Genomic DNA, 12,164 nt, shown 5'->3' with positions numbered 1-12,164 from the left:
TTAGCACCTTTCTGTGAAGCTCTGCTCTTCTGTGTGGATGATTGTTGCAAATAAAGTATGCAATTTCCTACAATATCTGTCTGGATATATCTAAATTGTTTCATTATTATATTAAAAACAATTTAAGTTTGCCAAAACCATTGTTTGATGTTTCTTGTAAACTCACAATTACATTATCTTTGTCATTCATCTACATTTTCTTTCATAAAGTTTGCATGTATAGCCTACCTTTTGCAATATACATACTTGGTTATACTTTTTTTTTTTTAAATAAAATATAAAAATTAATTTAATATTGATAGCATTAATTTAGTGATCAAGTGTAACACCCTTATGGAAACATGACAATATTTTGTAATTATCATTTAAATCTGACTAATTGTCAAAATGTTTGTCATAAATCAACATCTCAGGAAAATTCTATATATATATATATATATATATATATTCCACTGTCTCTCTCCAACATAAAATACAGAACTTACAAAAGCATGTTTTAAAAGCAACCAAATGCACTAGATGGCATAAAAAAGACTGGACTCAGTGTTCAAACTGTTGCATCATTATCTTGCGACTGACTTCATAGGCTAAAAAGAGAGCTCCATTGGCAGGAAATGTTCGGATCATAGTAGGGGTCAAACCGGAATACAGTGGCGCCACTCCTGCAAACAAGATGGCAGAATATATCAGACAATGCAATAGATTTTGTACAACAGGTTTTTCAGCAAAGTGTTGATCATGTTGATAATTTAAAAGGCCTTAAATTATCAGCTTTGTCTGTATCGGGTACAGTAGGCTTAACTCTACAGTAGGGTTAAATCAGAAAGACAATTTTCTGCGATATAAAAAAAAAAAGATAATTAAAAAACGTTAATTTTACCTAATTATTCAACATGCATGGGCTGATATTCCAAAGAAAAACAAACATTTTAGTTAACATTTCATTTTAATATTCAGCTATCAACTGTATCAGTACAGTACGACATGAGGACACCAATATAGGACATAATGGGAATTGCCACTGTTCCCTGAGAAAGGAGTTTCATTTTATAAAACGGAATATGATTTTTATATGATAAAACAAAATGATTTCTTTTGTATTGCAGTGCTGTAAGAACCCCCCCCCCCCCTTTTCCACTTTAAATTTTATGCAAGCCTGTAAAATTACTAACAATATCTGTAAGATTAACAACTTGGCTGTTATTTTAAGTATATCATTAACCATACATTACAGTAATTATTATTGTTGTTTTTTTTTACAGAGAAATACTCCATTATTTATAGAGTATTTTTCTGTTTTCTTAAATTACATAGAAATGTATGTTATGTCAAATGCAAAAGTAATGGCAAAAGTAATTTGTGAAATCACCACCAGATGGTGCAAATCAACAGATTTGTCTTCACTATTGCTCACACTTTGCAAAAAAAACAAAAAACGATCAAATTGCTGGCAGCAATGGCTGCCAAAACCCATAAAATTAAAGTAAAATATTCCAATTTAAATAAAGTGCAAAAACTTTTACAGAAATTTGCATGAAACGTTTTAACAGAAAAACATATGTTGGAAAGACAAGGGTCCAGAGCCCAACTAAAGCAGACATAGATCTCCATCATGATAACATCAAACTTTATTATTTTCAATAATACTTCAATATCTAATTAATTCTCAATGAGAACATCGGTATGAAAGAAGTAAAGTCGATCTAGTAATAAGTGAATCTGTGATGTTTAATCATCCTCTGCTGAGATCTTGAGGGATCTTTTGTTAGGATATAAAGAGTTTCTGTAGAGTTTTGTGGATTATCCTTGTGCTGTAGAGAAGAGCCTGCGCTTTAGTCCATGATGGACCAAAAAAAAAAAAATTTAATTAAAAATGGCTGTTTTGCTGCAGCATGACATTTCAAAATGTCTCACTTTCAACATTTGATATGTTATCTATATTCTATTGTGAATAAAATATAAGTTTATGAGATTTGTAAATTATTCCATTCCTTTTTTACTCACAATTTGTACAGTGTCCCAACTTTTTTGGAATTGGGTTTGTATATTTAAAAGCAATAACTGTGTAGTCACTAGCACAGTGATGATTTACATCAGCTCATGCATGTGTGTTGTTGCATTTTACAATAAAGTAGTACAATGAAATAATAATTCAGGTACCTGTAAATTAACAGTGATTTCCTGTTAAAGTATTTAATGAAAATTGCAGTACAAATTTTTTCACTTTATTTGAATTAGGATATTTTACCTTAATTTTATGGTTTTTGTTTGGCTGCCAGTCATTCAGGTATTTGATCGTAATATTACAGGAAACAACTGTATTTTTTATTTATTTTTTGCAGTGTACTTTTTTAGCAAGAAAAAATATATATTTTAGCATAATAAAAACATGCCTCTGTGGTATGCGTGTCTTTTTACTGTGAATTACATTAAAATCTATTGAAATTCCATCTTACTTTCTGGCTAAATATCAGCACCTAATTTCAAACTCATATGCACACTTTATTATTTAGATTTCTTTCTATATATTTTTTTCTAAATAAATTAAGCTTTATGTATTATGTCACATATCAGACATCAAAGATATCACATCACAATCTCCTGAAAATGACCCATCTCCTGTATTAAAGTTTAAACCTGCAATGATCAAGGAACTTAATTGTCAAATGTAAAAATATTTATTGTTTGTCTTTTGAAAGTTGCATTCAAAATTCTCAGAAACAGATTTATATTAAAAAAAAAAAAAAAAAAAAGAATTCTCAGAAACCTGAGGAGGCACATGCCCCTCGGTTTGCATGGGCATTATGCCTCTGATTAAAAATGCATTTCATAATGTATATTTCATTCAATACTTAAAAGATATTAGCAAAAAGTGATTATTTTACTCAATACTGGTGTACTGTGCAGTTTTGGGCTTATCAGAGTATCATGCTATTAGCCTAGGTAATGGTAAACTGTATTTAAACAAGTTGTGTTTCCTGTGTCGAGAATTTATCCATCACTTCTGAGGTTCCATGACGGACAGGATGCTACATACAGTATGCGTCACTAGGTTTTGAAACAAAGATAAATACTGAAATCTCACCCTCATTTCGTAAAATCCCCATAAGAGTCTTGAGGAAGCCTTCCTGTTTCCCAGCTAAAGACAGAACCTGGATGCGAGACTTCACACAGTCTATGGGGTACACAACCAACCACAGACAGGCACCACCAAAACCACCACTGAACATCAAGGGCACAACACCTGTCAGAAACACGGACACAGAGGAGAATTGAAGAATCATCCAAGCTGTTCTGTTCCACAGAGGAATGAAATTAATGAAAAAGCAGCTTGAACACCCTTACGAAAAAGAAGTTTATTCAAGTGTGCTATTAGTATACTTCTTTTAAACTAAAAATAGGAAAGTATACTTTTAGTCTACTTTTTATGTACTTCTCAGAAATGGGCTTTATGTACTTCTCAGAAATATACTTAAAATTACATTTAAGTATACTTGACTTATACTTAGAAAAAGTCTAAATATGTTTTAGCTATAATTGTGCTCCTAGAATCCGTGTTTTCTTTGTTATACTGTAGGGCGCGCTAGTACACATCTTCTGTACAGAATTTCCAAAAAACTCAAGTGAAGAAGAAACCGAAACGACAGATGCTTCCACATGTAGTCTAACAGGAACATCAGACATAAAACAGCATCAAAACTGTGTAACATTATGAAATAAAATGTCGACCAATAAAGAGGTAATAATAACTGTCAAGCTTTGGGGTGTTGATCGACATTATCTACGTTTTGATTATCATTCTGAATCCAATTCATAGTCTTTTTTCAGCTTTTTGTTCAAAATGTTGTTTATTTCTTTATTTTTTATTTATGAAACTTATCCACATTCAAGTGTTTAAAAAAAGAGTGCATGAAGCTAGAATACAATGTTTTTGTTTACAAGCAGATACCCTGTTCTTTTGGTGTTTTGTGTGTTCAGATATTCATGTAACAAAATATATACAAATTCATTCCTAAATAGGGACAGAGTAGTATACTTAAAGTATGATGTAAAGTTCACTTAAAGAAAACTTACGAGTATACTTGCAGTATAAAACTACTAAACTAGTAGTTTACTGAGACTATACTTCAAAGTGTACTAAAAATGCTACTACAAGTATTTAATTAGTAAACTATCAGTATACCTATAAGTTCACTTTTAGTATAGTTGCAGTACAAACTAAACATTTAGATGTAAACTAGTTGTGTACTCAAAGTTTACTACTGTTATACTTAAAGTATACTTAAAAGTATACTTTTATATACTAGAAAGTGGGCCAATTTAGTCCCAAGGAGTATTGAAATAGTACACTTACAAGTATACTACTAGTACACTGATATTTGTATAATTACTACATAAAGAATACTTAAAAATATACTTGAACTTTACTTAAGTATACTTACTAAAATAAACTTGAAGTATACTACTTTTTGGTAAGGGCATTCTTCAAATATTTTTTTTTGCAATGACATGAGTATATTGTGCCAGTAAGTGGCCTTCTCATGGACTGACCTATGTGCTCTTTGTCTCTGCCCATGTGTTGGGCAAACATTGAGCGGCTGAGTTCATATCCTCCAAAGAAGCAGAAGTATCCAGGTACCTCACGGACTATAGTGGTGGTGAGACCCTGATAGAAACCCAGAGGTCCGTTTGTCCGTAACACATTTTTCACAACAGACCACACCGTGCTGAAAGAGAGAAGGGAATTTCAGCAAGATCCAAACTACTGGAAAACTATGATTTTGACGTCATATTTGTCCAAGTTCAATGGAATTATAGACACTCTGAACTTAAGAACAGTAGATGGCTTCAACCAAAATTAGCCCCTCAAGAGGTCAATTTGCACAAAAATTAACATTCTGTCATCATTTATGCACACTCATATCATTCCTAACCTGTATGTGGAACAACAAACAAATCAATAAAAAGTTTGAGAAATGTTTCAGTGGGCTTTTTTGTCTTCTGAATACCACATGAAACAATGCAAACAAGTTTGGTAACCACATGAGGGTAAGTAAATGATGACGGGTGTAAAATAAAAAAATAAAAAAAAAAAAAGGCCAACAATTCACAAAAAATGTTTTTTTTATTGGTCTTATGAAGTATTCTAATTTGTTGAGATAGTGAATTGGTGGGTTTTTGTTAAATGTGAGCCAAAATCATCACAATTAAAAGAACCAAAGACTTAAACTACTTCAGTCTGTGTGCACTGAATTGATTTAATACACAAGTTTCACAATTTGAGTTGAATAACTGAAATAATTGAACTTTTCTACGGCATTCTAATTTATTGAGATGCACCTGTATATATATATATATATATATATATATATATATATATACACACACACAAATATAACTCGAATAACAAATATATATTTTAAAAAACCATAACCAGACCTTTTCTGTCCACTGGCGATCTTGCCGGACGCCTCCATTTCATGCATGGCCTGCAGCCGACATTTAACCAATTCAGTGGGGCATAAAGACAGAGAGGAGAAGACAGAAGCGACAGAGCCTGAGCAGGCCTTCTGAACATCACTGAAACACACAATACATCTAATAATCACACACACTGCTGAACTTCAGGAGAGGTCACACTGCCACTGTTATTATAGTTCATGAATCATTTCATGCTGAATCAAATGTAATATGACTGACTACATATGAATCAAGATATAACACCATTTCTGAGTCAACAGTAACACCAAACAAATAACACTGGAGAAAATGAAATTTAACACTGCATCATAAAATAAATTGAAGATTAATAACTTAATTATGACCATTATAAATTAGTGGACAAATTGTAAAGATGTAACATAAATAATTTTTAATAAATTGAACATTTTGGTCACACTTTTTTCACACATTTTTGTTCACAATAGAAATACAGGAATGAAATAAAGTTCTTCAACAGAAACCAAACTGGACATAACAGTATCCCCCTCACCAAACGCCTGGAAGAGCCGGAGGAATGGAAATCCACAGTTGAGATTGAGGAATTGCTGACCATGAAAGAGCCGGGGAATTGGAAGCCCGAGGCGGAGGTGTCTGGGCCTGAGGGTTGGGCCTTTTCGGATTCCACAACTCCAAAGACCATGGTGGATCAGGAGACTGTGATTGTACTGGTGGAGCCAGCTGAGAAGAACCGGAGGAGCAAGAGGACCATTGGCAGAGTCAAAGAAGGATGACCAGTGGCCCCGGACAAAACCATCAAGGCTATGATGCAGGGCAGTGGAAGAGGAAGGGTAAAAAAAAAAATGGACAGAACAGAATGGACAGTCACTAGAGCTGGATGGGACCAGCAGAGGAGGAAGTGTTTTAGGGGTGGGACTTAAACCCAGTAGGTCAATAAACTCTGGCTCCTGGACAGATTGGGTGGCAGGTGCTGGCTCTGAGATGGACTGGGTGAAAGGCGCTGGCTCTAGAACAGACTAGGCTGAGGGTCCATGGTGACCGTGGCCACAGGCTAGGGCCAGGTGGCGAGCATGGTGATTGCCTGGGGTCCATGGCAGGTGTGATGAATGGCTGGGAGGGGCTCAGGGAGAATATCCAGTGTCCGGGGAGTCACAGGGGGATTGTGATCCTCATCCACCTCGCCAACGGTGAATGGGGATTCGCTTAACTGTTGAGACCAGGATTTAAGTGCAGCTCTTTATTTAAACAAGAAGGCAATTCCGGATGAGGAATAATCCAAAAGGTACACATCAGTGAAACAGCTTTGCAATAACACAAAGACAATGACTCACAATCACTTAGGGGTATAAATACATAGGAACAAAACAAACTTCAGAATAAAGTTCTCTGAACAGAAACCAAAACAGACATGACAAACAAAAAGTTTGTATTTTTTGAAATACCTTTTATAGAATATATAAAATATCATGGTTTATAAATATCCCATGGTGAGTACCAAGCTAACCTTTTTTAAAGTACCATAGTATTTCCATTTGATCTCATTATTGGGATCCATTAATATTATGATGTTTTACACAGTATTTTAAGAGGTGACATGTATTGACTATAAACATCTAATGTTTATCCAATAAAGAAAGGTGCTCTGAACACGCAGGCCATGGGTCACATGACATAGCGTCTGTCCTAGAGGATTGAATTGCATCATTGCATATCAGAAATACACACCATATACAGTATATAATATTAACAGCCCATGTGTTTAACAGAGCATGATTTGGTGTCATACTGTATCTTTACAGTTTCTCCAGCATGTGGACAAGCACTAAGAAATAAGGACCAAAATGTTTTTTAGGACATGGTATTATGGTAACATAATTTGGTTTTCCATTAATGTTAATGTACAACCCTATCCCATGTAAATACAATAGTACATGAATATGTTACTCAATAATATAGGAGTGTTTCTTACATTTTTGAAGAAAAAAAACCTCTTTACCTCTAAAACCTTTGTTCAAGATTTTGGAGTGTTTCTGTGATCAGTTTTGTCCGTTCATCTATTAGATCATTTGTGGGGTCAGGCATTGATGTTGGACGAGACGACTGTCTTGCAATCTCCGTTCCAGTTCATTCCAAACATATTCGACGGGGTTGAGATCAGGGTTCACACTGAACTCATCCAACCATGACTTAATGGGCCTTACTTTGTGCACTGGGGCACAAACATGCTGTAATAGAAAAGAGCCTTCCCCCAACTATTCCCACAAATTTGGAAGCATAGCATTCTCCAAAATGTCTAAGTAGAGTGATGCATTAAGATTTTCCTTCACTTGAAATAAGGAGCCTAGCCCAACCTTTAAAAAAAAAACAGTCACATACTACTGTCCTTCCTCCATCAAACTTTACAGTTGGCACAATGCAGTCAGGCAGGTGACATTCTCCTGGTATCCGCCAAACAGAGAAGCGTGATTGTCACAGAACATGTTTTCACTGCTCCCGAATCCAGTGGTGGCGTGCTTTACAACTCCAGCTGATGCTTGCCATTACTTGGTGATATGAGGCTTTCATTCAGCTGTTTGGCCATTCCATGAAGCTCCCGCTGCACAGTTTTTATGCTGATATTAATGCCAGTGGAGATTTGGAACTCTTCAGCTATGGAATCAGTAAAGCATTGCTGACCTTTATGCACCATTCGCCTCAGCACTCGGTAAACCCCGCTCTGTGACTTTACATGGTCTTCCGCTTCGTGGGTAAGTTGCTGCTGTTCCTATACACTTCCACTTTAGAATAATATCATTTACAGCTGACCATGGGATGAAATTTTAAGAACTGATTTACTGAAAAAGTGGCATCCAAACACAATACTCTTCAGAATATTTTTTCACAAAAGTTTGTTAATGCAGACTGTATCTAGGTGCACACCAGTGGCAATGTGTCTGACTGAAACACTTTAATTCAGTAGGCTAATTAAGAGGTGTGTCCCAATTATTTTGTCCATATAGTGTATATACAGTATTATCAGTTTACCAGTTATTTAATTTATATATATTCTTTATTTGTTATTTGATAAGGCAACATAAAAAATTTTATATTTACATTTTATTTTTATTTTGGGGGCCTTTGAGTCCCAAAGGCTTAGACTCACTGCTCTACACTTATGACACTGTCTTCTTGGTAAAGAAGTTAAAAAAAAAAAAAAAAAAAAACCTTTACTGGGGCAAAAGTTTGGTGTGGTGGAATTTCTACCACAAATTTGTCCCAAAAATTATTACATAAATCTTTTTGACACAAAAAAAAAAATAGACATAGGTTGTTTATTTGTTTAGATGTTCATATTTGTTATAATTCATTAGTTGTTATAATGATAATTATAACAACTAATAATTCATTTTTATGATAGATTTTCATAGTTTTAGTGCTTAGTTTAATGTTCAATGGTAGAATGGTATGTCTTATTCTTATTTGTGGCACTTTACTGTAATGGTACCTCACCTGAGTTCTGTGCATCGGTCCAGTCCTGAAACAAAGCGGACAACATTCTGGCAGAAGCCGTAGCTCATGAAGAGCACAGCGTTTTCAGCAATGTTGGCTATGAGGGCAGGCGTGGTGCCCTGATAGAGCCCTCGCAGTCCAACCCGTTTATAGACTGAGGCAAAGCAGTGGACAAAGCCTCTGTACAAGCCGGGGAAAGTCTGCATCTTCACCTTGGCTGTATCAAAGGGCTGCCCACTTAACACACATGCAATCCCACCTTAAAAAGACAGAAGAGAGGAAGCAGTGCAGAACATGCCTGTATGTTTTTAAATAACTGATAACTTTCTTGTTTCTTACTGTAACATAATTCCCATCATAATGCAAAATGTATGCAAATCAGGCAGGTGGAAAACACAGTGCGACGTATTTAAGCCCCACATATATTACAGTTGTTAATGTAGACACAGGAAATGAATAATACAAGGCTGTTACCACATGCTCCTGCTGACAGATCAATGATGGCTTGAGTGGCAGGATGTGGAGCCATACTTAACTTCAATATTGCATCACTTCCTGTAAAATGCAGGACAAAAGAATTTTACTCAGATTCACCCAGATTAACTCGGATTTACCATAGTATACACATGTAGAATTGACAGGATCAACAGAATACTTCATAAGGCAGCAAACAAGAAGAACAACAACAGATCAAAACACAGAACATTCACAGAGAAAGCATTGCCATTGTTTTTCTATGCAAACTTGTGACGGATTGACGTCTTTAGATTGCGTCTTTTATAACCGCACATAAAACAGGTCTAGAAGTATCTCTAGGGATCCTCAAATCTGGCCAACGAGATCCACTTTTCTGCAGAGTTTAGCTCTAACCCTAATCAAAAACACCTGAGCATGCTAATCATTCATGTCTTTAGGATAATTAGACTTTATCTGAAAACTGTCGATTTTTGAAGGCAGCATATATGTATCCTTCGCTGCCTTTGATATCCCACAATCCTGTGCATTCCATCCGTGATGGTTGAACTAAAAAAAAGATGGCATCTGAAAGTTGCATTTTGTGGTCAGTTTGTGTGTAAATGACAAAATGTTTGCACTTTTAATGTTATTTCTAGTGAGAAATCAGCATTATTTATAACAATTCAATATTTGTTTAGTTATCACAAAAACAAATTTCTATTTTGTTGTAGATCATTGAACCGTTATGCTGCTTCAGAAGCCTGTACAAAATCAGTTTCATGAGGTGCCTCCGTGCATAAACGCTGCCTGCTCTAGACCTTGTGGTTGCTAGAAGTTGATATGTTTATATCCATATTATATCAATAACATATAAAAAAGTATCATTACGTATATCATTACGTATATTACGAGTAAATTTCACAATTAAATGGCAAATAAATTGAACTAAATGTGAGTTTTATTTAGGTAGAATGACTATTTTGAAGTATTTTCTTGTCAAACGTACTCCAATAATGTGTTTTCTTCACAACTTCAAAAAAATCATTTTTACAGTGTAATGGTTGAAGGCTAGACTTGCTCCTAATATAAGACTAGTGCAAATACCATGGCACATATAGAAGAAGAAGAAGAAGAAGAAGAAGAAGAAGAGGAAGAAGAAGAAGAAGAAGTATTGTCCTGGTCCCACACATCCAAAATGCATAGTGGCATACAGTATCACAAAAATGTAAAGAGAAATGAAAAAAAAAAAAGTCCTCACAGAACATAAGTTTAGTGCCTAAGCAAGAACAGTGTATTATTTATATCTGACGTGTGAGCTCTCAAATTTAGAGGCAATCCTCCCTGAGGGGTCAAGAGTCCCTTTGAACCCAACACTGACCATCTTAACCTCCTCATGTGCCAACATTCACATGCCAAGATCAGAATGTCTTAGTAACTTTATACTCAGCTACTGCAATCTCTCATATGTTCTGCATGATCGCACAGAGCAGGTATTCTCACACTCACCGCCCCTTTCCTGGATAACTGACTGTCTGGCAGCGGACACTTCAGACTACATCCAATAATGTGCTTGGTTGAAGAGCCTCGGTACAAACCGTCCTGTGAAAGGAGTATTCTTAATACTGACGAAAAACACACCTGAAGCCGGTGTACCGAGGAAAACACTCACACTTCGATCAGCCCCACAGGTGTATACATGCCACACACGCAGGTAGGGGTGTGTAGGGCTCGTCATGTGGGGGCTTCCTGGAACCATGTGCTCTGCAAATAAGAGAAGGCGGTCGTGTTCCTGTCATATCCTGCAGAGGTTGTTGACTCAACATAAGGATTGTGACACAAGGTCACTTCATCAAACGCGATTTTTGAGCATAACAAATACCAGGAACACTTATGTATTTTAAACACTAGATGGCAGAAAAGCCTTGAGTATAGTAACAGTTATCTAAGCATCCATACTATGTAGGCTACAGATAAGATGCGGTCATGAATTCTTACAAACATTTTATGCAGGTACAGTATGGTATATTGATATTAAGAATATATATATATATAAGAATAAAAACCCCCTTGCACACATAGTTTAGTTTCTTTCAAGTAAAAAAAAAAAGATTGCATTTTTTTAATCTATTAGAATTAGGCTTCTGAAGCATGTATTGATAGCCAATTACATAATAATAAATTATTTAGAATAAATTAAGTCATATATTGCAAATAAGTGTATTCTTTGTATTTACAATAATATAATAATAATAATTATTATTATTATATGAATAAATAAATACAATTATTATATATTTAATAATTATTATATAATGTTTGCCTACAAAACCACCACCGGCTCTGCACCCCTTTACCTAAATGCATTACTTCAGCTCAGACTTATGTGCCCTCTTGAAGCTTGCGTTCTGCAAGTAGGCTAAATGTCGCTTTATTGTACCATCCCAAAGAAGCACAAAATCACTTTCACGGACTTTTAAATTAAATATTCCCTCCTGGTGGAATGACCTGCCCAACTCAATCCGAGCTAAAACACATCTCTTCCATCTTTATTTGACCTTCTAACTCTAGCACTCTCTATTCTAATACTATTTCTTAAAAAAAAAAAAAAAAAAATACCACTAATGATAAATACAATAATTCGTAATAACCGCTGTGGTCAACGAAAACACCTTGGTTGTTTCTGTTTCTTTTTGTTTGCTCTCTTTCGTTTGATCAGTACCATTTTGTTACAACATAATTAAACAAACCCAAATATGCGC

At 35.1% G+C, this 12,164-nt stretch overlaps 1 protein-coding gene across 2 annotated transcripts; it reads right to left on the bottom strand.

Moving 5' to 3' along the window:
- Nucleotides 1–540: 540 nt before the first annotated feature.
- LOC107593465 (mitochondrial ornithine transporter 1-like) lies at nucleotides 541–11,385 on the bottom strand. 2 transcript variants are annotated; one of them, XM_016283194.1, is made up of 7 exons: nucleotides 10,912–11,385; nucleotides 9,424–9,504; nucleotides 8,950–9,208; nucleotides 5,440–5,580; nucleotides 4,552–4,727; nucleotides 3,086–3,244; nucleotides 541–662 (listed from the first exon to the last, which is right to left on the bottom strand). In XM_016283194.1, exons 2-7 carry the CDS (start codon nucleotides 9,476–9,478, stop codon nucleotides 541–543), a joined length of 912 nt encoding a protein of 303 aa, XP_016138680.1. In that variant the 5' UTR covers nucleotides 9,479–9,504; nucleotides 10,912–11,385. The 2 variants fall into 2 exon arrangements, with proteins under 2 accessions (XP_016138680.1, XP_016138681.1); XM_016283195.1 differs by lacking the exon at nucleotides 10,912–11,385 and having other exon boundaries at nucleotides 9,424–9,731.
- Nucleotides 11,386–12,164: the final 779 nt, after the last annotated feature.

The sequence above is a fragment of the Sinocyclocheilus grahami genome, unplaced genomic scaffold, assembly GCF_001515645.1.
Source record: "Sinocyclocheilus grahami isolate Dianchi unplaced genomic scaffold, SAMN03320097.WGS_v1.1 scaffold171.1, whole genome shotgun sequence".
Taxonomy (NCBI): Eukaryota; Metazoa; Chordata; class Actinopteri; order Cypriniformes; family Cyprinidae; genus Sinocyclocheilus; species Sinocyclocheilus grahami.
This window is presented reverse-complemented; position numbering and strand designations above follow the sequence as displayed.

Excerpts from the sequence above, each read along its gene's own strand:
- LOC107593465 (XM_016283194.1), bottom strand. The coding sequence starts at position 9,478 with ATGGCTCCACATCCTGCCACTCAAGCCATCATTGATCTGTCAGCAGGA. Across the intron at positions 5,581-8,949 it reads GACCGATGCACAGAACTCAG|TGATGTTCAGAAGGCCTGCT; the intron begins GTGAGGTACCAT and ends TGTGTGTTTCAG. Across the intron at positions 663-3,085 it reads GGGGATTTTACGAAATGAGG|GAGTGGCGCCACTGTATTCC; the intron begins GTGAGATTTCAG and ends TCTTGTTTGCAG.